The 27,300-nt window shown below is 47.8% G+C and overlaps 1 protein-coding gene across 1 annotated transcript in view; it reads right to left on the bottom strand.

The window, feature by feature from the left end:
- NBEAL2 (neurobeachin like 2) overlaps positions 1-27,300 on the bottom strand; it is a 158,704-nt gene that overhangs the window by 13,613 nt on the left and 117,791 nt on the right. Inside the window, exons 20-46 of the mRNA XM_066631445.1 lie at positions 27,041-27,174; positions 25,400-25,559; positions 25,046-25,148; positions 24,004-24,157; positions 22,897-23,055; positions 21,587-21,746; positions 19,449-19,534; positions 18,213-18,944; positions 16,736-16,914; positions 15,624-15,783; positions 14,689-14,826; positions 14,092-14,397; positions 12,537-12,686; positions 12,033-12,190; positions 10,383-10,507; positions 8,914-9,034; positions 8,592-8,749; positions 7,071-7,204; positions 6,793-6,900; positions 5,795-5,890; positions 5,556-5,680; positions 5,308-5,448; positions 3,757-3,887; positions 2,851-2,960; positions 1,991-2,108; positions 768-865; positions 185-301 (exon numbers count right to left, since the gene is read on the bottom strand). Coding sequence (XP_066487542.1) covers positions 185-301; positions 768-865; positions 1,991-2,108; positions 2,851-2,960; positions 3,757-3,887; positions 5,308-5,448; positions 5,556-5,680; positions 5,795-5,890; positions 6,793-6,900; positions 7,071-7,204; positions 8,592-8,749; positions 8,914-9,034; positions 10,383-10,507; positions 12,033-12,190; positions 12,537-12,686; positions 14,092-14,397; positions 14,689-14,826; positions 15,624-15,783; positions 16,736-16,914; positions 18,213-18,944; positions 19,449-19,534; positions 21,587-21,746; positions 22,897-23,055; positions 24,004-24,157; positions 25,046-25,148; positions 25,400-25,559; positions 27,041-27,174 — 4,361 coding nt within the window. The remainder of the gene's footprint in view (positions 1-184; positions 302-767; positions 866-1,990; positions 2,109-2,850; positions 2,961-3,756; positions 3,888-5,307; positions 5,449-5,555; positions 5,681-5,794; positions 5,891-6,792; positions 6,901-7,070; positions 7,205-8,591; positions 8,750-8,913; positions 9,035-10,382; positions 10,508-12,032; positions 12,191-12,536; positions 12,687-14,091; positions 14,398-14,688; positions 14,827-15,623; positions 15,784-16,735; positions 16,915-18,212; positions 18,945-19,448; positions 19,535-21,586; positions 21,747-22,896; positions 23,056-24,003; positions 24,158-25,045; positions 25,149-25,399; positions 25,560-27,040; positions 27,175-27,300) is intronic.

Below are 27,300 nucleotides of genomic sequence, written 5' to 3'. Positions count from 1 at the left end.
GATCCTCAACGATGGTCAAACAGAGGGAATGTTTGAGGACAATTTTCACAACTATTCCCCCCTTCTGTACAGAAAGATTTCCACCCTCCTGCCTATTCCCCAAAATAAGTCACCCACAACCTGCCAAAGGTTGGTGGCAACATGAAGTCTTGGATTATCCCTTGTCCGAAAGAAGTGCCCTTACTTCAGCAAAGAAGGATTTCAGCTGGTCAAGGTTTTCAAAAATATTGGGCGAAAAGGTGTCCAGCCGAGACAGTCTCCTGGAAGCATCTTCGGCAGAGAGGCGAGCTGGGTGGGGCTCCTGCGTGAAGGAGGCATGGAAGGATAGAACACTTAAATCTCCCCTCCTGTGTAATTTGAGCCTAAATCTACATTTTATTTTAAGGGATTCTTTGCCCACCCTGGGGCATAGTCCTGTCCTGTATCTGATGATGCACTGGGTGGTACCACTGCCACTAGTATGAGAGGTCAGTCCTGCCACGTAAACCCTTGGCTAGTGCCTGACCTGACTGACCTGTGACATCAGTCTTGCTTATGGCCCACTTTTCCTTCCAGAAGGAAGCCAATCTCTCCTGCAAGGACCTGACTGAGGTGAATTCTCAGGCAAAGGCCAGAACTACAGGCTGATGGTCCTGTATTAGCAAAGAACCTCCTTGCTACCACCCGGTCTACAAGCTGCATTTTAGGCCAGCACTGCTGCCCTTCCAAGCAGGCTTCCCAAAGAGGAAGCCAAAACACATCTTGCTTGTCTAGCCAACTCCTCCTACCTTCAGCAGCTGGCATGGGGTCTGGCCAAAGTTGCTAATGATGCCCTCCAAAGCCTTCCTTTGTGTTTCATCAGCAATGGCATCCAAATCGACGGCCCCTTAAAAGAAAAGGGAGAACACCTCAGCTTAGCAGAAGCTCTCCTTTGAGGTCTGCAGCTTATTCAGCACCTTCAGAGCAAGTCAGCCTTGCTTTTGGTGCTTGCTGACCATGCTCACCCACGCCAATAATTCACATTTACTAGAGGCAGTCTCTGGTGAATCTCTGTCCTTTTTCTGACCTTGGGGAAAGTTTTAGAAAAGCATCAAAAAGGCATTAAGACTCACAAGCTACTAGCAGGTGGGAAAACACAGAGGCAAAATATAAGTAGCCTGTACGTTTTCACCTTTGTAGCTAACAGCAGCTCCAAGTAGGGAAATTTGCATTGGGAAAGAGCTAACCTGCCCCAACATCCCCCAACATCATGGCACCCTCCTTTTTGATACCCTTCCCCTTTACAGGGGCTACTAACAACCTGCTAAGCACAGAGCAGCCACTCTGTGCAGCCAGTACTAGGCTACACAGATAGATGAGGTGATTCTAATGTAAGGCAGTCTGCTCATTTGCTTCTGGACACAATTCAAGATCACAGCTTTGAAGCCATAGTGAGCTTGCCTTCTCTGCGCCCGTCACAGGTATAGCTAGTTGAACATGAGTCAAGGTCATCTTGAGATCACCAGCTCTCCTGGGTTGGAGGGACGGCCCGCCCAGCAGCAGCCTGAGCTTCTCCCTATCCACTCAAAGCCTGAGCTTTGTGTTCAGACAGCTTTTTGCTCACTGAGGCTGACATGCTCTTCAGCCTCATAATTTTAACTTTATTTACTCGTTTGACAGTCTGTATAGTGCCATTTCTCCATCTCTGTAAAGTGTTCTTCCAGGTTGTTCAGGGAATTTGAGCTTGCCAAGAAGCAGATTAGAACAACTCATTGGTTAATTTATGCTTTCATGAATATTTTTACCCACTCCTGTGTAAATGAAGATGAAATCCTTCTCCAAAGAGGGTTGTACGTAACCCAAGTTATATCCAGCATATGAAAACTGGACAAGGAAAGAAAGAGCCAACTCTCCTTGCAAGAACTGGAAACTTTTGCTAGGAAGCAGAAGCCCAGAACTACCGTGTTAAGGGACACAGAACAGGCATTGCCCAGCAAGTGCCCTGACAGCATCCACTGGGATCCAGCCTTACCTTCGTACGTGCAGTAATAGAAGACATTCAGCGCCTCCACAGCTGCTGGACCCCTCTGCTTGTACCCAAAAATTAAGTCAATCCACTCATGGAGATGGGCAGAGACATACTCCGACTCCTACCAGGGACACAATGCAGGAAGGGATATAAGCTGGGCTCAGGGCCTGCACTCCTTCCCCCTCCAGTTTGGGCTTTGAAGAAACACCTTGGCAGGCTGGTTTCTTGACAAGAGTTTGTACATTTGCGAACATGCTTGGCTTTCAGAGGCAGGGGAAATTAACTTGCAATGTCATATCATTACAAACTATGGAGTTTCCAAAGCCTGGCACAGGAAGCCCTGGAGAAGCAGCAGAGGAGGAGGAGAGGGTTGCTTGACTCAATGCTATCAGAGGACAGGCAGCCCTGCTGTGACGTTTTTGAAGCTCAAAGCATCTACTTTTTGATTGATTGATTGATTGACTGAAGTCAGTCTGTATATTACTAAGACCTCCACATGTGGCTTTCTGCAATGCTAAGAAGCAATTTAACTAAACCCACTGCTGACTGTTAGAAGGAAAGGCCATGGCAAAGACCTTCTTTTGCTCTTAATTGCAGCAAAACACCAGAATCGACACACAAATATGCCCTTAGCCCTCAGCAACACTGATGAAAATTTCCCCTCTCCGGTTAATATTGGGCATCACTCATTAAAAGCAAACAGCCCTTAGTTAAACTATTGGGGGGGAAAAAGCAACAAGGAATTCATAAAATATGCCACCCTCTTCCCTCCAAAGATGATTGGACAGAAGAATCACACAAGAACTTTACAAGATGCACAGTCAACCCCCCCTCCCAGCATATAGCTATGTAGTTCCTCTTACTAGGGCTTTACGGTGCTTATGGATGAAATCTTCTGGGGATTGGGCCCACTTGGGAAGGACGACGTCACCCACCTTTTCATTTGAAATTTGAAGACAGCCCAAATCAAAACCTGGAGGGAAAAAGACACAGGCTCATATTGCATCAGGCCCATACTAACTTTCCTCTCCTCCCAACTTCCCTGCCAAGCCTTTGCTCACTGAAGCTCCAAAGACAATTGGACAGAAGAATCAAGCACAAGCACTTCACATGATGCACAATCAACCAGTGAAACTCAGCTTCACATCTTCCCCCCTGCCCCCACATCTTTTATTGGCAATCCATGATCCCAAACCCTGTTTTGCCCATCTAAGACCAAAATAGACACAGCAACATACAAGGGTCTGTTTGGAAACACTCTCACCACACTTGGACCAAAATGCACTCTGAAAAAAAACCATTCTGTGACTTTTTGGTTCTTAAATGAGAAATACCTGCATCTGGATGGTGTCTATTGGTTGGCACCTGTGATATCACAACACATTCCCCCCATCACTCAAATCATTGGATTTTGTGAATGTTTGCACTTTTTTCTGGCGCAGTCTGCAAGCACTTCTATACAGCATCGAACACATGGCTAGAACTAAACAACGATTCTAAAAGCAGGATGGTACAATTGTAATTCACTAACTGCTAAAAAAAAAGAAAATGAGGATGGGATGCTGATATGTGGGATGTGTCCACTGAAGGCCAATATGTTTGAAAAGGGGGGCTTCCAGCTCCCAGACGCTGGAAATGGCCAAGGACTGCTGTCACCGTTGGGCCTTGCTTATGAACTCTATGAAGGTGAACATCTTTCTGGTCACTGTTGGTCAATATAACACTAAGATCAACGGTCTATCTGCCTGAATCAGCACAAATGTTCTTACCATTTTGGTTTTCCAAGAAGTCTGTAAAGTAGAAGAATTCTGGGATTAACTCCTTCACATCCACAGGGTTCTCCATGCGGGCTTGCCAGGCAGCAGGAACAGAGTGAAACTGGCGGTCAGAGCAGTCAAACCTGTCAGCAAAGTACACAGAAGGGACTCTGAAGACCGGTCCAGAGTTTAACTACAGGTCGCCATTTATCATGGGGTCACCCCTTGGAAGCTTCAAAAGGGACAGACTTGCAACGACTTGAGCAGCAGTTGGTCAAATGGTGAGACAATTTTTGGCGTTTATGATAGGTTGCAGATGAGGTGAGAGCCAGGGATGGGAACTTGAGTCAAGTGTCTCAAGTCCAAGTAACAAAAACAAGTGTTTTTGTTGACTCGTGTACATTTCAGTCACCTGCGTCGATGACGCTGGCACTGACTTGAGTCTGAGGACACTGACTTGGCTTTTGGTCCCCACACACGCAGACTCTAGTCTGTCTGTGTCTGGGTGTGCTTGCTTACTTTTTCACAGTGTGAAAGACCTCGTGGGTCCATCATTCAGACCGGGCGAGCAGCAGGGAAGTTCCAACCAGGAGCCAGGAAAGAGTTAATGTTTTTATTTTGCACTGAGTGCTCTCTTTTCTGTCTCTGAAGGAACCAATGGTCACTGAACAAAGGATGGGTGGTCTAATTTTTTCCTTTCGATGAGGGAGGACAGAAGGAGGAGCCCAAGGGGGTTTTTTGCTTTAGACTTGGTTGGAGAAGCCCGGGGAGGGAGAGGCGGTTCATAGCGATCATGCTTCCAAACACATGGCTCCTTTTGGCTCTATTGTTACTTGGGAGGAGGAAGCTCACTGAACAACTGGCACACATGGGACTACTTCTGAGTAGAGCTGCAAAGGATTGGGTTATACTGGTAAGCCTCTCAGTTGCTGTGTGCGACTCTCTTCCCTCTTGCCACTTCTTTCCCCACTCTCATGCGGTCCGTCCTACCCCCTCCCACCTTGTTTACAGATGGGATGGGGATATCAGGAAAGTGGTTAACGAGAACTCTGGCACACACACACAGCCCAACAGCTGCTCCATTTTTTTCTGCTGAGCCATGACTGGCTTTTTTAGCGGAAATACTTGGGACTTGTCTGTTAGAGTTGCCAAAAAGCTCTGGGTGACCTGGAAAGTTCCCCCATTAGGACTTGTTTTTGAGTTGTTTTTGAGGTGGGGGGGGCAGAGACTCGTGACTCAACCTGAGTCAAGCCGCGCAGGACTCTCCCATCCCTGGGGGGAGCTGCCTTGCCGCATGACCAAACGCTGAGGGCGACCTGCTTTCCTGAATTCCCAGGCTGTGAGAATGTGGTAGGGGGCAGTCACCATTTCTTGACCTGTACTTTTTAAAATACAAGGTGAGGGGAAGGTAGCAGGACATAGTCAAGATTGTGTGCAATCTTAAGTGTCCAAATAGGTAGTGAAATGAGTTATTGCCCAGAAAACTTGAGGTGAGGGCACTGCTGTGTGTAACGTGAACTGGAGCCAAGAGGTGCTTACCCAAGCCTGTTGGCTTCTGCTCACCTTCCACTCTGAAGCTGGATGTGCAGGGTAGTAAATGGCTCTGTGCGGATCAGGTAGTGCATGACGCCTGCCGCATTAGAGTAGTGGGTGCCATAATGAAACTTGTCAATCGTGTTTGTGGGATCCTCGAAACTCTCATACCTGAGGAGGACGGAAAGGTAAAAACAGTCAGCATCCAAACTCCGAGTACATTGCTGCACCCAACCCATGAAAGGAAGCGTTTGCCTCCAAGAAAACATTTCACTCACTTCTCCTTAACGTCCTTGGCATGTCTCTCATTGGCTACCCCAATGGGCTTGGAAAGATCCCGGAACACGGCAGGGTTGCTGAGATCCAGTGTCTCTGAGACATAATCTTGCAGGATCCATGGAAACTTCACAGAAAGAGAGAGAAATGGTGTCACGGTTGGTCCAGTGTGTGTCTAACCAACACCTGTGGCTCACGCTCACAGTTTTCCCCACCCTGCCCTCTGGTTTCAGATGCTTACCACAGGATATTGGGAAAGGTCATTGTATGTGCGGCCTGCAATGGTGTTTAGCTGCATGAGGTATTCAAAATTGGAGATCTCCCTGTTAACCCATTTCTGAAAGAGAATTCACTTAATTGAGTCATTCTTAAAAAAAACAAACATGGGGGAGGTAATAGCCTCCAAGGGACATGGGAGGACTTTTGATCAAAATTAAGGAGTGTGATAATTGCCTGTGTTGCTAAGTGGTCTGGGTCATGCAGGACATCAAGGGGAATTGGGCCCTGAAGAAATCCTGAGCCATTAGAATCACAGAGGTACAGCAAAACAAAATCCTGAGTGCCTAGTTTTTAAAGTGAAACATGCTGGGAGTAAACTCCTCCCAAAACAAATCCTACTCTTTTACCCAGAAGCTGCTCCCCCTCACTTCTTAGCTTCGGGAAGGGGGTTGCTGGGACAGCAATAAGGAAAATGCACCCTGTGGGTGGTCAAAGGAATGCTAAATTCCACTAGAAATGTTTCCATCTCCTTAGTCTTGCATCAGATTCAAACCTGAAAGTGACTAGACTCAGCACAAGGGAAGCCTGGCCTAGACTGAGACTGCTTTCCTATGCCAAGGACTTGGGGCAGGGCAGGAGTATATTAAATAAGCTCTCCCCAAAACTGCATGACTCAACAAGGATTCAAGTTTGGGTCTGCCAGTGCCACAATCATGGTACCCTGTTGACAACTACTTCCTGCTTTTCCAAATTGAAAAAGTGTTCACACTGAAGGATGGGGAGGGAGAAGGGCAGGGAATAAAAGATTTAGGGCGCAATCCTAATACACTTTCCAGCACCGACATAAGGGCAATGCATCTCCGAGATAAGGGAACAAACATTCCCTTGTCTTGAGGAGGCTTCCATGAGTGCCACACAACTGCAGGATGCAGCATACGTCCCATAGGCACAGCTATGCCAGTGCTGGAAAGTGGGTTAGGATTTGGGCCTTAGTTGCCCTCGGAAAAAAAAATCAAGCACCTGAGTCAACCCCGAGGCCTTCAGCAGCTCCTGTGGTGACCGGCTACCAAAATAGATCTGATTTGGTGGATGTAGGCCGAGAATGGAAGAATAAACCTTGTTCCGAACCTGCAGGTGCAAAACAACACCATGAAATTAGGAAATCATCCATGTCTCAAGGTGGCTTCGGTCAACGTGTTCTGAAAATGCTGCATGGTCACAAATGCATTATATACAGTCTGTTACAAGTCCAAAAGATACAGGAGGAGGAGGACCTGGCAGGATCTGGTGGCCATCACCTTTTTCCTGAAATTGAGGAAGTAATTGGCCTGGTCAATGAAGAAGAATTCCAGAGCAGATCTACGCAGGTTGTAGCGGCGGAGGTGTAGCTCCCGGAGCTGAGAGAGGGGGCGCTTGAAATCATAACCAATTCCTGGAGAGGGGGGGAAAGATGGCACAGCTCTTATTCTCTCAAGAACAAACTAACCAACATTTGTAAGGCACATATAGATGAAGTGACCTTAGACCTAAGGCCACTGAGCCAAGTATATAATGTCAAGTCTGACTGGATGTGGCTCTCCAAAAATTCATTCCAGGGATTCTTCCCTCCCTGCCACCCAAGATCCTTTTAAGTGAAGGTGTAATAGAACTGAACACGGGATCTCCCACATGCAAAGCAGGTTCTCTCTCACTAAGCTGTGGCCTTTGACATCAAGCAGCCTGTAGTTCAGTGGCAGTTGGGGTTCAGAACTCAAGGGGCAATGCCTCTTTCTCTTTGAGGGACTGTGCCACAGGCACTCCAGATCTTGGTGGCTGGCATAGAGGAAGGGAGTGCCACTTGCACATACAGAGCCAGTTTAAGAAGAGGACAGCCTCACAGATCTGGACCTTTCCCCTTCCCATGCTTTCATTAATTCAGACTCAGCACTTCATCTGGAATGCATTCGGGCATTTCAAGCCAGAATACATACAAAATCTGTAATGCGGAAACACCAGAAGACGTGGGGCTCGCATTAACGGAAGAACAGTCTGCAACAGACAACAAAAGCCAAACCTCTCTGAGGGGCCATCCAGAAAGGGGCTGATTGGAAATGACACTGCCTCTGTTCCTTGCACACACAGAAACAGAACCAGGTCCTGCTGCCCCACTTACATGGCAGAAGGCGATGAAACCACAGTTTATTCTTATTAGTAAGACTTCATACTGCTTTTCAACAAAAAGTGATTCTAAACCCTCCTTAACCTAAGAATGGCTTTAGCTGCAGTGCATTCTGAGAAAAGGGCTGCCTCTGACTTGTTGGAGTTGATGCAACTCCGTCTGCTGTCCAGAGGGGGCAGGATGCTGTCCAGAAGGGGTCAAGCTATGACCCAGTGACTCTGACCTTTCTACCCATTCTCTCTGTGATCCTTTTGGGGTGTGGCCCTAACCCTTGATCCTTCCCTTCTCCTCTGAGCACTTCCTCTTGTCCTCTGACCAACTTGTTAAGATGGGCACACCAGGGCTCTGATGCCCAGCCCATCTTGAGCACAAGGCATGCAGGGCGAGGCAGCTCCAGGGCCTTGCTATCTCTAAGTGTTAGCTGAACCTCTGATCCTAATCAGATGCTGTAAATATACACTCAATGGAACTGTAAGTAAACAACTTCCTTTTTGCAACTTTAACAAGCCATTGTCTCTTTGTCTTTTTTTTTATTGATTAGCAGTCAGCTGGGTGAGGGAGGTTCCCTTGGGTGATACCCAAAGGGGGTCTGCTGCTTAAGCTACTCTGCTTCCCCCCCCAAAGATGAAACTATTTTTAATTTCCTCCAACATGACTTTACCTTCCTCAGTCTCCTCCTTCTCACTGCTGCCATCATAAAAATAGATGTGCTGGGTGGTGACTTCCAGGCGCCCTGGGATCACAGCCACAATGGTGATCAGTTCACAGTCCTCTGAAATCACCAGCTTCTCTCGCTGACTTTGTTCTTTGGGCTCCACCCTAGAAGAAGTGGAAGGTTTAATGGGCATTCCTTGGAGTAGAGCTGATCAGTGGCTCCTCCATCCTCCTAAACATCCAGTTTTCTGGTTTAAGATATCTGAACCCCTGCCAAGTGAATCTCCTCCCTGTGGAAGTGCACCAAGAAGTGGTCAGGAAGAACTCACTGATTGCCCAGGAACAAGAGATCTTCTTCTGCCAACTGGTCATCCTGCATTTCACTGACCTTCGCCTCCTTGGCAACTGCTAAGGGGAGGGACTCTGCTGGGTTGTGCAAATAGTCAGCACCTGGAAGGGAAAGGGTTCGAGAGTCTCATCTTGCTAGTTCCGGGTACAGGCAGGCTGTATTGAAGCAGCCAATTACCTTACTTAATGGGAAACTTGTTTCCTTGGAAAACAAGGAAGTGTCACAAGATGAGCTATCAGATCCCATCATGTAGGCTATGAGTTGCTAGGAATGTCACCAGTCACTTTGTTTCGATTCCAAGACATTGAGGTCAAGAGCTATAGATTCTTACTTGCTCTTGTTCTCTGAACTCAGGACAGAGATTAGCAACTTACAACCACTGAACCAATCTTATCCCATAGAAGGATGCCATTTCCCAGCCCGGTCCAAGTTCCAACCTGGCAACAGAAAGTCTGTGCACACGGGGAGGGGTGGCCCAGGGGCTCACTGCAAGGCCCTCTTGCTGTGACGTTTTCGTGCCCCAACCTCCAAACAGTACTCAAACAGTACTCAGCAAAACCAGTTGCTGATTAGAGCTCTAAGTTCAATTTCCCAATACTGCCTGATCAAGAGATACCACTATAACAGTTACTGTCAATAACTACAACTATATTTCATTTTTGCAAAAGTGGAAATTGTATTGCTGAGTATCCTTTATTCAAGGCAAAGCACAGAACATTCATCACTGATTCGATTCTTCCAACCACACTGAGTGTAGAGAAAAGAGATCGGAGTAACAAATGAGCACTTGGTACCAAGATCACCCAAGGGACTCCAGAGACAAACTCAGGTCTTGCTAGTCTCAAGTCAGTACTCTACTCATTCCCCAAATCCATGGCAGAAACTGGGGCCAGAACACGATTAACTCACAACTGCACCTGCATTGTCTGAACTCAAAGCAAGGCTCTGAATCACATGGAGAACTCACACTCAGCTCTCACTGCAACCACATGAAGGTTATTTTCTTTTGTAAATGGATGAGATCCAGAAGAGGACTGGGGCAGGATGCTGTCACACCTTGTCTCTGCTGTAGTCCCAATATGAACTGCATCCCCCCCATGGATTCCGTTTTTAAAGGAAAAAACATTCCCATGGACTTTGGAAGACAGCACCTGCAGAATCAGACTCTACACAGACATGCTATTTACAAACATGCTACTTACTTACATGCCTGCTCTGGAACTGAGCAATGTCAGTACCAGCATAGGACTGAAATGGTCACTGCTTCAAAGAGTATCTTGGGAAGGAACAGTGGCCAAGATGTGGCAAACTGATCACGCTGCCTGAAGAAATTGTCTGTCCCTTCCTTGAAGGCTCAGTGCTCTCCTGGCCAAAGCCACTCATTGTTCCCACAGCAACCCAAATTGTCAAAGCCAATTGGCCAAAGCCACTCATTGCTCTCACCCTTACCCAAATTGTCACGAAGAGCGCTTGCCTCTGCGTGGCAGTCAAAGTTGTAATTGGGCACCAGCCGGAGTCTCATTCGAGAGTAAGTCTCTGCACCTGATAACTTCCAGTGTGTCTCTGGAGGATTCCTGAAAAGAGAGGGGAGTTTTTAGTGGGATCATTCCCCCTCCTAAACACCTGGCATTAAGGAGAAGAAGGCTCCAGTGTCACTCATACAAAGCCACTGTACAAAACAGTCTCATACCAAGCCAGATCATTGTCCACTAGACTGCACACTTACTTGGGAGTAAATCCCATTCAATATAGTGGGACTTACTCCTGAGTAAACATCCCTAAGATTGTACTTTTAGTCCAGCATTGTCTATGCCAGGGGTGTCCAAACATTTTGGCAGGAGGGCCACATCATCTCTCTGACACTGTGTCGGGGGCCAGGAAAAAAAAGAATTAATTTACATTTCAAATTTGAATAAATTTACATAAATGAATATATTAGAGATGGAGCTTATATGAATGAATGAAGGTCTTGCAGTAGCTCAAGGCCTATAAAGGCCTTGCACAAAGCAAGGCTGACCTTTCCTTCGCTGCCGCTGCTGCATCACAGATATGGAACAGCAAGGGGTGGAGGGAACCCTCATCCCACAGCTCATGCAAGCGGTCGAACAGTCACCCCCAAGCAGAGAGCAGCTGTGTCGGGCTAGCATGGCCTCCAGCAAGTCTCCGGAGGGCCAGAGGCTCACTGGAGACTGGGGGCTCCCCGCGGGCTGGACTGGGAGCCCTGGAGGGCCGCAAGTGTCCCCAGGGCCGGCGTTTGGGCACACCTGATCTATGCCAACAGTAGCTCTCCAGGGTTTCAGAATAAGTGGTCTCTCTCATCACTTGCCACCCAATCAATTTTTCATCAAAGATTGGCTGATTTTTTTAAACACAAATTTATATCCTGCCTTGCAACACAAAAGCATAGTTCAGAGAATTCAAGAAATACAAAACAAAAGCACAGCAGATTAAACTGTTCCTGCTTAACACCCAGGACCAAGGATAGTAAGACAAGCCAAGCTAGACGCCAGGTGAGCCTCCCTGGAGAGAGTGTTCTGAAGGCTGAGGCAGCCTCCTCCTCCAATTTCCACTTGCCTCGTGGGGGGGGGGGCAAGAGCACCCAAAGGAGAGCCCCTGACAATGACTGCAGTGTCTGGGGACACCAATGGGGCAGAGGTGCCATGGTTGAACCTTGGATGTTCTGCCTGCTAAGAAAATGTGAACTGCCAAACCTGACTCCTGCTGCCCTCATCAAGTTTTAGAGCAGAACACGTCTGTCAAAGAAAATGAGCACTAAAAATAGTGCTGGACACCAGTACCACCAGAGCTTCCGTTTTAGAAGCGTTTTCCCAGCTGCCACTGTCAGCTTTGTAGCTATCAGAGGCAACATCTTGAGGCGTGTAGGCACTCTGGTCAGGGCAGAACCCCGGCAGGGCAAGCCACTTCCCAAATCCCTGGAAGCCAGCACAGACCATTTTTAGGAGCAGATGAAGACAGGGCTTGTTTTTTTTCTAGCTAGTTACATATTGGAGGGACCCTGTGTGCTTAATGGTTGTTCTCTACAGCATGGCTCTCTAAGGCCATCTCTCTCCTATCTGCCAAGATGGATTTTGCCCATACCGGTCAGCCCAAGCAGAGCGCTGGGAGGTGAGCAGGCGCCTCAGTGCCTTCCAGTGTTTCAAGACGGTGTTGTGGTGGTTGTTGACTTGCTTCAGCATATTTGTGTGCCGGATGTTCTCACACTTGGCCCGCTTCATTACTGGTTCCGAGATGAGCTCCTAGCAAAGGAGGAAACCAAAAGGGGCGGGGAAAGGGAGGAAAATGAGGCAAAAAGGTGCAACACAGAGAGAGGATAGCCTAAAGGGGCTCTGTTGGGTAGCAACAGAAAGCAAGACAAGGGAGTCTTGCTTGCAAACACTGGAACCTTGCATAGATGCTGCTGAATGCTTGCAGCCTGATCTGAATCACCCCAAGGGTTAGAAACTTGCTCTTTAAGAAGACCACAGTTGCTCTCAGGATGCTGCAACAGTTGTTGGATTGTACTGAACAGGACATAATCATTTATAACAGCATTTGGTGTGTAAAGGCCTGTGGCAGAACCACCCCAATCTTGCTGCTTCCTACCTGGAACTTCCTCCTGCTCTCTGCTCTCTCCTTCTCCCTCCTCTGAGAACTGCTCATCAGGGCATCAAAGCAGGAGTTCCAGAAGTTCGACATGTGATCATGGCTCTTTGCAAACGTGTCTATTTCAAACTGAGCCATAGTAGGCTGCACCTGGTGAGGAAGGGGGACCCGGTTACAGGGAAATCACTGCAAGGTTGTACCAGTGTGTGCAGCATGTGAGCATGTGCACGCACACACAAAATGTGTCACAAACAGGCTTGGGAGCTGGCCTCCTCCCTAGCTTGAGGCCACTTTCAAGCCTGCTTACCTGCAATGACTTCCAGCCAAGGAATTCTGAAAACATCCGTTTTACAAAAAGAGCAAGGAATTTCTTGGCACCCTCAGCTATCATTCCTGGACTTCTTGTGGGGTAGCCATGCCTTGTAAATTAGTGTCAAAGAACTTTGCGTTCAAAGTGCATGAGTGGCCTTGGGCGATCTAAGGGCCCAATCCTATCCAATTTTCCAGTGCTGGTGCAGCCAGTAACTGGCCCACCTCACCCCAGCACTGTCTGTTCTAGTGGCTGTCTGCTGGTATTCATTTGCATCTTTTTAGATTGTGAGCCCTTTTGGGACAGGGAGCCATTTAGTTATTTGATTTTTCTCTGTAAACCGCTTTGTAAATTTTTAGTTGAAAAGCAGTATATAAATACTGTTAATAATAATAATAATAATAATAATAATAATAATAATAATAATAATAATAATAATAATAATAATAATAATAATAATGCAGCCTTGAGGAAAGGGAACAAATGTTCCCTTACTTGTAGAGGCCTCCATGATTGCTCCCTCACCTCAGGATGTCCCATTGGCCAGCTGCACAGGTGCTGGAAAACTGGACAGGATTTTGCACTGAACTAGTACTCCAACTTAAGGGAAGCTGGCAGAAGAGAAGAAAGTTTTTTTTAATTACAGCAGCACCATCAACATACGCTGTGCTTTACAAAGATCAGGAAGTTAGGCCCCTGCCCTGAGAGACTTACAGTCTAAAAGTAGACACAGGGAAAGGGGGAGGAGATGGAGGTTATGGTAAAAAGGAGGAAGAATAACATTCATTGTTGGTTACCACAGGCTATGGGGAAAATAGGAGACTGTGCCAAAAGCCTCACAGCAAAGATGGATTTCAAGGAGGGATCTGGCATCACACAAGTGTTCCAAGAGGCAATTCAATGCATACAGGCCAGGAACATGAACACAGCGCTCTAGCATGTTATCACATCACAGGATTGGCCATCTAATCTCCCAGTTCATTCCACTGATGATTGCAGACCTCCTTTGTTTTCTGCTTTCCTTGCTGTAAAGGGTAATTTGATTCACTTGCTGTGCACTCTGCACATGCAACATGCTATCTGCAACATGCCTCCCAAGCCTGAGAAAAGGTGCTCAGGCTGGGCTTGCGTGAATGAGTGGAGTGAATAAGACTGCTTTGGGTTGGCCAAGCTGGCCATCTGGTTGCCCTTCTAGGTGCTTCCGATACTACCAGGCACCTGGGGATTGTATGTTCTTCCACTTACATGCTTCTCAATGAATGTCTTCCATTCTAGGCTAGTGCAGAACACCTGGAAGTCCTCATAGAAGGTGGGACTGCCATTAGTGGGGGGCAGAGAAGGAAGGAAGTGCTGCAGCTGCAAGGTGCCATAGCACTGATCCATCAAGGTGCGAATGATGGGCACCAGCCAGGAGAAAGTATCCGACTTGGTGTTCAGCGAGCGCCGAAGGGGGGTGTCTAGTTTGCCCAGGAGGTAACAGGCTTCTTCCTTCTTGGGAACGGAGGCTGTCTGGAGAAGACTGTGCAGCTTCACATAAGCCATGGACTGCAACTGGCCAGAGAGAACACAGAAGAGAATGGGGTTCAGTGAAAGACAAGAGCCGCAGAAGTGCACCAGAATTTGAACAAGTAACGGAGAGGACTTTCCCTGCACTGAAGGTGTGGGTAGGGCCAGAAGGGGAACAGAATTCTTGATTAACCTGGAACTCTAAATTCTGCCACTTGAACAAATTATGTCTGCCTTCATCTGCACACTTCAAACTCTAAAGTGCATGAAGAACTCACACACACACACAAACACACACACCCACCCCTGAGTGGGGAAAGAGCTCTTGTGGTTTACCTGTGCATCCTCCAGCATGATATACCCAACCAGCACACGCAAGCCTATCTGCGCCATCTCCTTCAAGTCAGAGGTGCCATTTGCCAAATGGTACCAGACGCCCAACTTGTCCAGGAGGCTGTTGATACCCTCGAAGACCTAGAGCCAGAGGGCAAACAAAAGTCACTAAGGTAAGTTACAAGAATCACATTCCATCCCTCAAATCCTTCCACTCGACTTGTCAGGCTCATAAATGCTCGAAATCAAGCCCTCAAATCCAATAAACTGATATGGATGCTTATCTGAGCCCAACAGGATTCTTAGAGTATCTGAGCATATCCAGAATGCTCTTTTTATCACAAGGGTGCAGTCTAGCATCTGACTCCTTGCTGCAGTCAGGGATGAGAACCTCCCAGTAAACTCAAGCTTTGCCTTTCCAATATACCATTTGGGGATATAACAGGTAAATCCCCACAGAATCCTACTGATTTATTTCCATTATTTTTCATAGAAAGGAGGATCAAATATAAAAACTACATGCATAAAAATAGTGCAAAGGCTGGTTTCCATGTCAGAGAGGGCAGGCATACGGAGTTGGTTGGTTGGTTGGCAACCTTCAGTCTCGAAAGACTATGGTATAAGCCTACAGTAGCACTCAGTATTCCAAGGTGGTCTCCCATCCAAGTACTAACCAGGCCTGACCCTGCTGAGCTTCCGAGATCAGACGAGATCGGGCATGTGCAGCGTAACAGTTGCTACATACGGAGTATGACATCTGGAACTAAGGGGGCACTCTAGGGAGTCAAGCGGGGGAGGCAAGTGCCGTGGGTTGAACCTCAGCAGTGAGGCATTGCAGCTAGTCGGTGGTGACCTCAGTCAGGGCTCCATGGCATATAGCCAGAGGATTGTTTTGATTAGATGGCTTCAGACAGCACAGGGAGCCACAAACAACTCACCTTCTCACTCCATAAGGCTTGGTTGTTGTGGCCCTCTGAGAACAAGAAATCCTGAAGGAGCCGCAGCAGCTTGAGTGCGTTCTGGGCAAGGCTAGGCAGCATGGCGGAGGTGGCTTCCTTGATGTCCGTCAATGCTGACTCCATCATCATCTCCAGGAGGCTGGGAGTGAAAGAGGGACAGAAGAGGGGGGTTCAGGACCAGGCTTCTAAGCATCTCCTGTACAGAGTGTTCAGGTGGCAGCTTCTCACACTGTGCTCATGGCTCATGCGCTTAACCATTAAGATTAAGGAAACAAGGTATAGAGGGCACATTAGACACATTTCTCTCTCCCCCCCCCCCCATTTCCAGGCACAACTCCTTGGCCCCCTGCAGTCTGCACTGGCCCCAGAACGGCCATCTCCTGCCATCTAGGATTCCTGTCCTTATTAGAACAGAGCTGTGATATTGCCCCTGGCCCACAGCAGGGGGAATTTTGTTTTAAGGTTTTACATGCCGCTTTTTCATCCTAAGGCTTCACAGCAGCTGATCGCAATACCAGAACAAGATTAAATGTACAATGAAAAGCTCAGCATGGAATGCTAGAGACGGGATAAAGACTCAGCACCACAGAAACCAGTCCCCCCAATCCTCAGCAGTCAAAAGCCACCTTTAAAAGGCAGCTGGAAGTCAGGAAGCAGCAGGGGACTTGCCAGGGGAAGAGCAATTCAAAGTCCAGGTGCTGCTGCTGAGAAGACCGGGCCCCGCCTGCAAGCCAAGGGAGGCTTTGGCTTGGCTAGCAGGGCCCTACAAAGACCTTTCTGGGTGGGAGAGACCTGCAAACTCGGTCTGTAAGCTCCTCCTTTCTCTTTTCTTCCCCAGTTGCCTCCTTTGCTAGGGACTCCTCACGGCATTTTCTTCTCCAGCGATTAATCCTGGAGCCCTCCCAACACCAGCCCACCTCAGCTGAACAAACTGGCATTTGTTGTGACACAAACCACAGTTTCTGCCCTTTCTGCTCAACACACAAGGCAGGCCACGGCCCTCGCAGGAGAACCCTGGACAGAGAGCCAAGCTGTTTCGTCCTGTCCCAAGGACCTTCTGCTTTGTCCACCCACCCGCCCGGCCTACCTACCTCCGCTTGATCTCATCTGGCGGGTGAACCAGCTCACAGGCCGAGCCCAGCTTGGTCAGGACAGAGAAGACCTGCCCCCGCTCTTTCCAGGCGGCATCATCCCAGCCTTCCACCCCACGCCAGGTCACAGAAAATATAATGTTGGTGAGCAGATTGCAGAGCTCTTCTTCTGGGGTTTGCTGGAGGGTGAAACCAAGAGAGATGCTAAGGCCCTCTGGGTCTTTGTTTCCAAGTCCTGGCCACCTGCAGTACATTCCCACTAACCTTCTGGCCCCCTGCTTTAAAGAGCCTCATTGGCAGCCTGCCTCACAAGTTCCAAGTCAGGGTCCCTTGTCACTTGCAGGACAGGGCGCTCCTTGATCCCCACCCCGTTCACCTGTACTATGCACTCCTCCACCTTGTCCAGATTACCTCTACCCTCCCCCCCCAGAGTTTTTTTTTATAAAAAAAGAACAGCAGGGGAAGACCAGTGAAAAGGAAGGAAGGAGGGAAGGAAAAGGGGCTCCTCCCCCTCACTTCATTTTTGCTGTGTTTGACCTGCTGCTCTTAAACTGCAGGAGCCAGGAAGGCTGGATGGCCTAAGCAAGGAAGCTGATGTTGCAGAGGGCAAGACCCGAGGCAGAAGGGAGGAGAAGCATTGGTTCCATTGGAAGTTCCACTGGCAGTGGCTGCTGTCTCCACTACTGCTGCCCCAGAAGATCAGAGTGGAGCTTTGGAACCCAAGGAGAGGGGCAGAGAGATGCGCTCTGGCCATACTCAGGAATTTTAAAGAAAAATAGGGGTGGATGAGATTATGCAGGGGTGCCCCCTCAAGGTCTAGGAGGCCAGAGAGCTGGGTCTGAACCTGTCCAGCTGCCACCATAACAAAGCCTAAGCAGGTGTCACTGCCTTTGTCTGACAATTCCTCTCCAACCTTGTGTCTTCCCTGACTGCTTTTACTTGTCTTCTCTCCACTAGCAGGCTGTAAGCACAGCAGAGCAGGAAAACGATTTAGTGCTTATGCTATAAAGTGTCACGAACTTTATATGGCTATAAAATGCTCTGACACTGCTGAAATTAAATGCCTTCAACACATAAGAAGTGAAGATATAGTCCAACATCCTACTTAGTATTTTGTAGATTACTCAGCCAAATAAAAGGTTTTCGCTTCTGAAATCTCCCGAGAGACCACTGAATATTTTTCTGTTAGGGTTTTCCACGCCACACTCAAGCATTTCTCTTCTATCTCATCTTACCAAGCTGTGGTTGCCATCTGAAGTACTTATGAAACAGAGTTTGGCCACTGCTCCATTTAGCCTCTTTATTGTCTACCATGATTGGAAGTGGCTCTTAAGAGGCAATGCCAAAGCCAGTGACTTTTGACATATAAAGTGTGTGCCCCACCACTCGAGTGAGACACTCTGGGCTTTGTACTTTGGCTAAGCTGAATGGCTTTCTCTGCCCACAGCAAGCTAAGGAAAAAGAAGACAAAGCTCACCTGAGGATTGCTTGCATTAGAGATGCTGTCACTGGGCAGAGTCTCTTGATTGCTGGTTTCATCCAACACATTGGAGAGGCTTGAGCTTTTTCTAACCCGTGTCCCTGGGAAAGGCTTGAAGTTCTCAAGAGGGGATGGGGTTCCTGGCAGGCTCACTGGTGTCTGGTTTCCACTCTCTGCTGTGGTCACAGAGGTTGTACTACCCAAATCCAAACCAAGATCGAAGGGTGACATGGAGAAAGGAGAGAGGGGGTGGTAGGTCCTGTCTGCCTGGAAGGTGTCACCAGCCTGGGCCTCCGCCTGCCCAGAAAAATCAACGATGTTGGAAGAGGAGGAATGGCTGGCCAGGTCTAAGGAGTCAAATGACTTGAAGCCATAAGGGTGGAAGGACTTGCTCTTTTGGTTTGTGGGAGATATGGAGTGATCTGAAAATCCCTCAGAAAGGTCTTGGTCTGGGGTCTCATAGCCCAGCGGAAGGAAGACATCCAGGTCCTGGAGGTCAGTAGCAGAGGGGTTTACTGAGTCAATGGACTCCTTCCCCACTTCTGCACCTGACTGATCAGAGATCTTCAAGAGGTCAAGGCAGCCTCCATTGTTGGCAGAGCCTGACAAGCTGTGTTGGCGAGACTCGTAGGACTCCTTGACATAGAGCTTGGTGAGAGTGTCCTGCCAGCCCGCGAGCTTGGCCAGCTGCTTCACCAGGTCATGTTGGGAGTAGATCAGGTGGAAGAGCTGGAAAGAGAAAGAAAAGCAGTAAGGCATCAGTGACCAGCCTGCAGTAGCAAATGATTAGCTTGATGAAAGACAATACAAGATGGGACCTGCTAGGAACAGCCATTGTGCCTTCCTCTTATGGTGGGCAATTTATAGAAACAGGCCACAAATCTGTTGGGATTGGAGGCAGGTGAGAATTACAGTATTTATAGGTGTGTGTGTGTGGGGGGGGGGGGAATATTATCCACAACCCTCCTGCATGATCTCCAAGAACATCAGATCTCAGTGGTGGAGTATACGTTTTTCATGCAGAAGGTCTCTGACATTTTTAACAACAAATTTTGGGAAGCAGGTCTGGGAAATAGTGGGGTGGTTGAGATCATGATACTGTCAGTTAGAGTAGATAATACCACGTTAAACAGATAAAGTCAGTTTTGTATGCTTCAGTGGGAAGTGGCTACTTCACTCAACTTAACTGAACCATCTCGGAGCTACAAGTTTCTGCCCAAAGTTCCTATTCACCTTCCTGCAGATGTCCAGTCTGACGGTCAAATCAGCCCTGTGAGAGAGGTAAACCACAGCCAACAAATCCTTGTAATTTGGAGAGTCTGGGGAGAAGAAAGCAAGAGAGAGAACAAAGTTAGACCGAATGGAAGCACTGAGATTCCCGGTTTTGCATCTCGGGCACAATTTTCATAATTTTTCATACTTTAAGAACATAAGAAGAGCCCTGCTGGATCAGGACAGGGGCCCATCTAGTCCAGCTTCCTGTATCTCACAGTGGCCCACCAAATGTCCCAGGGAGCACACAAGACAATAAGACGCAACCTCCAAATTTTCCTCCAAAAATGTGTCCAATCCCCTCTTAAAGGCATCCAGGCAAGATGCCATCACTACTTCCTATGGCAAAGAGTTCCACAGACTAATCACATGCTGGATAAAGAAATATTTTATTCAGTCTGTCCTAACTCTCCCAACACTCAACTTTCATGGATGTCCCCTGGTTCTGGTGTTATGTGAGAGGGAAAACAGCGTCTCTCTATCCACTCTGTCCATCCCCTGCATGATTCTGTATGTCTCAATCATGTCCCCCCTCAGGTGCCTCTTTTCTAGAACTGGACCAGACCAGAACTGGACGCAAAACTCCAGGTGTGGCCTTACCATCGATTTGTACTTTCTCTGGCATGAGGAAGTATGTATTGTATTGGCAACCTTCAGTCTTGAAAGACTATGGTATCGCGCTCTGAAAGGTGGTTCTGGCACAGCGTCTAGTGTGGCTGAAAGTAGTGCAGAATTAATGCAAGGGCTGGTTCACACAGGACCCAGGTGCGCAGACATATGGTCCCATCATATATGTAGCACATATTCTGTGACGAGCCACTGCTTCTCTTCATGGTGTATGCATCCATAAATACGCACTTTTGGGGCAGAAAAATTGCATAGGAGGAACATACTTGCATATGCACAAGCATATACAGTCCTGTTCAGGCACACAATGTGTTCTACACATGCCACCATGTACTACCTGCATGAATTGGACAGCCCTACGCTGAAGGTGAGTTCATACTCATGCTTACCCCTAAAGAGGGAAGGGGGTTAATGAGTATTGACTTCCACTCTCATCTCAAGTGTGAACATAGTTACTCAGTGAATATACTCTCTTCAGGAAATTATGACATTTCTCCCCCTCTGCTACAACTGCTGAACACAAGCAGTGTGGATACTTGTGCTCCACAGACAACCTCTCAAACAAGACAGCCATGTGGAACCAGAATGGCAGGTTTTTCCAGTCCCACCACAACACAAGTTTTCTGTTAAGCAGCTAAAGTACAACCAGGCAGAAGCAGCTACTGACCCACAAGGTGGGGTGGTTTGGGGGCACAGAAACAGTAACTTGCCTTGTATTATCTCCAGAAGCCAGCCAGCCCAGAAAAATGTGCCAGTTCTGGCCAGTATGTGGCTTTGGAACCAATGTATACGACTATCTTGCTGTTTGTTGAAGCAACCTAGTAAATGGATGCACTGTGCATGACCTTTGTTGTGTCAATCAACAGCTCACTAGTAATGTTTTGCATGTAGAAGGTAAGGCCCGAGACATCATCAGCTAGAAGCAGCTCAGGGAGCAGAGCTGTGAGCCATCTCCTGCCTGAGGTCTTGGAGAACCACCTTTCACTAGACAAATCTGGATAAGACAAACTAATGATCTGACAAGGCAACTGGAGAGGGCCTACAGTGAACAAGGAAGGTCGAGGTTCAATTCCAGGCAGTACCTCCAGTTCAGAAGCTTCATAGATTTGTTGACTGTTACCCTGCACCCTGCGATCTTGTCTGATCTCGGAAGCTAAGCAGGGTCAGGCCTGGTTAGTACTTGGATGGGAGACCGCCTGGGAATACCGGGTCCTGTAGGCTTATACCATAGTCTTTCGAGACTGAAGGTTGCCAACCAACCAACCATAGATTTGTTGCTAGTCTGAGTAGATCACATTAGACTAGCCTTGGTCTGGCTAAGGAAGAATCACATGAGAGAGTGCCCTGCTCCTGCGAATTAAAACTGTATTTGGAAATTTTGTAAGCTGCTTTGGGGACCCAACAGTTGACACTGGGATATAAAACAAACAAAAATAGGCAAAATCAGCCGTTGTCATGTGCTGATCCCTTACCTGACCCAAGCACTTGCTCCAAGAGGCACCGGGACAGAAGCATGGAGACTGGGATGTCATTCAGGTAGGAGATGAAGCCCTGATAGCCAATGTCCTTCAGCTTCAAACGGTGTTTGCTCCGCTCATTCACTTTCTCATACTTCAGCAATTTGTATAGGATCTGTGTGCAGCAAAGGTAATGCAGACAATATCAGACCTGGTTCCCTTTATTTATTGTGATGAAGAACAAACTCCTCTCAACTTAAATTTTTTCTTTTACCCAGAAGTGATGAAAGCTGCCTGGCTGCCGTTGCTGAAAACAGCAGCCCTGAGTCTTCCCCCCTCCCTAACATCTAGCAATACAAAATGCACAATGCGCCCCTGTGTTTGTATTTCCATGGCCATGCTGTATTGCACTGGCTGCCACTTGGCGGAGGAGAGGAAACAGAGGGCTTCGATCCTATATCAAGTATTTGACATTTCCGGTGGAGTCTCAGGTTGCTGTTTTCAGAGGAACCACGTATTGGCTGTGTCAATATCTAATTGCAGCCTTAAGGGGTACTTATTCTACTATTCTTAATCAGTAGGGCAATCTCATGGATATTTTATATTGGACTGCATGGGGTGAAGATGCAAGCGCATGAAAATTGCTCCCCTAAGGCTCAAAGCTTTCCTTACGGCCTCATTTATCAAACACAAAACTGACACGGCTAACATTAGAAAGCAGCCTAATGTGAACTGCATAGTGGCGTTTTTATTTAGTCTCCATTTTAAGCATTTGCATCCTGCCTTTTCTGTAAAAATACCAGCTCAAGGCATCTAAACAATAAAATAAAATAAAAAACAATAAAAAGCACCAAAAATTCAGAGATTCAAAAATGGCAGCACAACATTACAAGTAGCAATGTGGCAACACAAACCCTGTTCAGTGGATTAAAAGCATGTAATTTTAAAAAATGTTATGCAATAAACAGTTTTTTACCTCCATTGAAAGATGGGCAAAGAGTGAGCCAGTCACACCTCCCTGTGGACAGTCCAAAGACAGGCTGTCACACTGAAAAGACCCATCTCTGGGTCTGAGCAGATTTCACCTTTTTCGTCTGCCTTGCCTGCCAAACAGGACACATTTGTGTTTAGGACTCCAAGGGGTGCTTAGGAGCCATGATTGTGGGCCACAGGCATATGAACTCTCGTAGAACGGCTGCTTGAATCAACTCCCATTTTATAGTGATGATGCTGGGTGAATCAGGTACAGTTCTCAGGACCCACCTAGCAGAGCACAGCAAGGGAGACTAGAAACACGGGTGGGGGAAACCCCAGAGTTCCCTTACCTTGAAAATTCTCTCGCGTACGTCATCTGAGAACTTCCTCTGAATAAGCAATGAGAACAGGATCTCCACATTTCCGGGCTCAAATAAGAAAGTGTAAAGTTGCTCCTGGGAAGGGGAGCTCTTCTGCAGGCCATGGATCACCTCCAGTATCCCGCACACCTGCAAGACATATAACAAGAACTGCTTTGGAAAGTGGCCTGCTGGTCTCTAAATCTTGACTCCATTTGTAGTCATGTCTTTTAGAAGCTTGCCAGCGTGGCACTAGGCAGGGCCAAATCTCACCCAGCATCAACTCAGAATCAGTTCTGCTTTACATGCAAATTCTCCCTAGCACTTTTGAGGATTTATTCTCTGGCTGCATAAAGTACAGGCAAGCCCAGGGTATAACTGAACCCGATACACCAATTCCAGCTTCAGAGAATTGAACTTGATGGGGATGTCTGCAAAGACACCCGCCCCCATTCCTCCCTCATCCCAACTATTGCTGTTTGGCATATTTTCTGTATGTTTCATGCCAGCCTACATAAACCCACCAAAACAGCCCAAGGCAATACAAGCACAGTGTTTTTAATCACTGCGGAGAAATGTGAATGTGCACAAACATCGCAGTGCTTGTTTTTGTTTTCCACCCACTCCTGGGAGGATGAGAGAAGGGGAACTGAACCATGAATGTGGAGGAAAAGAGACTAACAATAATGCCCCAGAAGTGCTGATCATTATAGAAATCTGCAATAATAAACAGCATCTTAGAGCTTCCAAGAATGTGTACTGGATTCTCACAAGCACATTTCAGAGTCAGGCATAAAATCACACATACAAAAACCCTACCCACCCACCCCCCAGTAGGTAGGCTACTAGGTGAATCAGGAGAAGCCTTCTGACGGAAAGATACCCAACTTTTGGATCTACCAGCACACAGACCAGAGGCTTTGCTCCAGAGTCCTGCACTCTGGATTCCTGAAAACGTGCATCAAGGAAAACTGGAAGTAAAACACGGTTTGCTTTTGTTACTGCCACTGAACTCTCAAATCCTCACCCCTCCACCCAGGAAAACCTAGGAAATTCTCTGCCCCAAACAGGCTGCTGCTTGTGCTTCTCATTCCCTACCTGCTGCTCATCATTCACAGCAGCCAGATAGCTCAGGGTGCTTTGCATCTCCTCCGGGGAGAAGTTTCTACAGAAGAAGTCCTTTATCAGGCTGAAGAGGGATGTTTGCACTGTCTTGATGTCATCTGTTGCTACTGGCTTCTCCTTATACATTCTGAGGAGAGAAAAGCATCACAGGTAGGACATGTCTTGCTGGATTAGACAAAAGGCCCGCCATCCCTGCCAATGGTAAGTAACACTGACATTCAGAGACCAACAGTGTGGTTCATATGACCCTGAAAACAGGGCTAGATGTGAGGTCACACAAATATGGGCACTGTGCTAGTGGGAAAGGTTATGGGATGGTTTCTACTGCTTCACTCAGCAACACCACCACTTCGCATTTTGGCTGCACTTTCCAAGTGTGTAAAGCACTTCATGAGTGTCACCTCGATGTTATCCTTACACCTACAATGTAAGGTAAGTTAGTATTGTCACCCTAAGTTGCAGTGGCCACCCAGAGCAGAAGCAAAATTTGAACTTGCAAGTCCTAATTTGCAGCTCTGCCTCTTGGCCACCACACTAGATCAGCCCCCGTTTTCCAACATGGGCTCCACAGAGGTTCCAACAACCAGCACCAAACTCCAAACATCAGAAAACAGCAGACAGGGCTTAGGTGCCCAGGCAGCTAGTGACATGGCCACTGTCCCAACCCAGCCTTAATATTCTAAATCTACATTTCAGGGATGTGGAGGGCCTAGTCACAGAGTCATCAACAGTATGATGGAGAGTCATCAACATTTGCAGGAGAGTCTGTGTAAACTCTGCATCCTCTGCCCTAGGACAGATCTGGTTTCTTAAATGCCCCTCCAAAACCTGTGGCACTATTGCCCCAAACAAAATAACCCCATGTTAGGAGGTAACACACATTGGATTTCTCCAAGGCCACCCGTGGCTCAGATGGTTGTGATCCAAGTCACAGCTAGTAGCACAACGTGGACATTACAAAAATCACCTGCACAGTGCCTTCATTTCAAGTTGGGGAAGAGAAGACTTGACTCACCCATAATATGTCCGGATAGAGTCAAGAAGGTACTGAACACCATACTTCTTGCGGATTCTTTGTTTGTGATCTTTAATTATGTTTGACAGGTACTGGATATGCCCTGTAAGAGAGGGAGTGGGGTGGGGGAGGGAGAGAGAGAGGACAGCCTGGCTCATTTGAGAGACCTCAAATATAAAGTTCATCCTCTCCCAAAGCCGCTCACATCAACCTGCATCTTGTGAATGGTTTCGTCCTCCTTTTGCTGCTGCTGGGGGGCCACCTGCTTTCAGTTTCTCTCTCAGCTTGGAGAGAGTCGGTTCAGTGACCTGGTGGATCCCTGCAGTGATCTGACCAGGACTAGTCTATGCTCACCCAATCGGACAGCAAAGTCACTGTTGCTCCAGATGCGGAAGTCGAACAGCAGGTACTGGTACAGGAAGTGCAGCAGAAGGTTGTTTCCTTCAGAGGCCACCTGTTCCATGAGGATCTGCGATGCCATCAATACACTCATGTCTATCATCTGGCTGGAAACCTGTGGAACACAGAGGTCTGGCAGCTTGTATGAGGGAAACGTGGCCCAAACAAGCAGGCTGAGATGGCATGGCCAACACTTGCTTGCATTCCCCCTTAGCCCCGAGTTCAGGGGCTGTAGCTCAGTGCTAGATAGCATGCCTTGCATGGAGAAAGGCTCAAGATCTCTGTCTCTGAAAGTAGAACTAGATCCAGTGGGTACAAACTGCAAAAGAAGAAGGACAGATTGCCGAGAGAGGTGGTGGACTCTCCCTCACTGGAGATCTTCAAGCACAGGCCAGACAAGCATCTGTTGGAGATGCTCTAGGAGGACTTCCTGCTACAGGCAGGGGGTTGGACTAGATGACCTATTAGGCCCCTTCCAACTCTATGATTCCATCTCTAGTCACAAGGACCAGGCATCAAATACTAGGAAAGCTCTCTGCTCGAGTTCTTGGAGATCTGCTGATTGTCAGTGTAGATATCTGAGCTGGAGGGACAAGGGCTTGCTTGATTCCACAAAAGGCCAAGTTCTTCACACCCTTACTAGTTTGCTGCTGCGGCTTTGCCCTGCCCATTAGCTGCACAGTTATCCCACTAAATTTAAGATGACAACCACAGCTTTGGGAGCTTTGGAGCAGTGAGCTCTGGGGCTACAGAAGATCAACCAGCAAATGTCAATAAGGCATCACGGGAAGGACTTGGGAACTGACCAGCCAATTTGGGTGGGCAGCATCATAGGAGTGCTCTTGGAAGCGGAGTGCTTACAAAGGACTGAGTATTAGTCGCACCATGTGTCTTGTTTGAGTAGTTTTTTTTAAGCTGGAAAGGAGACTTGCCTATTTCATGGCTCTATAATAATGGTGGCTGAACAGTGAAACTGCTCTTATGGCAGGCATGGTGGGATAAGACTGTGCACAGCTTTACCCAGAGAAGTTTGACACTTCTCACTCACAACCCATCCTTACCAAGGTCAGGGTTCAGCAACCTTTAAAGGGGCTACACCAGTGATTTTCAACCTTTTTCATCTCATGGCACACGGACAAGGCACTAAAATGGTCAAGGCAGACCACCAGGTGTTTGACAATTGACAAGGCACACCATGCTGCCAGAGGGGGCTCACATCTCCCATTGGCCTTATTAAAAAATGACTTTCCCCCAAATTCCTGTGGCACACCTGTGGACCACTTGCGGCACACCAGTGTGCCAAGGCACAGTGGCTGAAAATGGCTGGGCTAGACATTCAGCAGTGATGTCATCATGCCACTGCTGAACTTCTGGGTTGCCGGAAGCACAGCAGCACTCCACACACCCAGAGGGCAGCTCTGTTATTCCCTGTCCAGCACATGACTTGGGTGGGAGGCTTCATCTCCCAAGCTGAACTCTGTGTAGGTCAGACTTTGGCTGGTGGGTCAGATCTGACCCAAGGGCCATAGGTTGCTGATCCCTGCCCTAGGTCCTTGAACACCTGGCCTTTTCTGGCATGAGCCTTGAAGTTCTTACCTTCTGGAGCAGGGCTCCAATGATCGCTGGCCCATGGCACTGCACCAGGCTCTCCTGATTGACAGGATGACCTCGGATAAAGTTCTTCACTAGCAGCAGAAAGGCAGCCACCCCGTTTCTCTCCAGTCTGCCTTCTAGGAATGTAAGCAAGACAACTAGGTCAGCTCCAAAAAGGCATTGTCTGCCCATAGGAAAAGGAGGGAATCACTTAAGTTAAAGAGACCTAGAGGCTCAGAGAAAAATATTGGCTCCAGAAGAAA

The sequence above is a fragment of the Tiliqua scincoides genome, chromosome 5, assembly GCF_035046505.1.
Source record: "Tiliqua scincoides isolate rTilSci1 chromosome 5, rTilSci1.hap2, whole genome shotgun sequence".
Classification (NCBI taxonomy): Eukaryota; Metazoa; Chordata; class Lepidosauria; order Squamata; family Scincidae; genus Tiliqua; species Tiliqua scincoides.
This window is presented reverse-complemented; position numbering and strand designations above follow the sequence as displayed.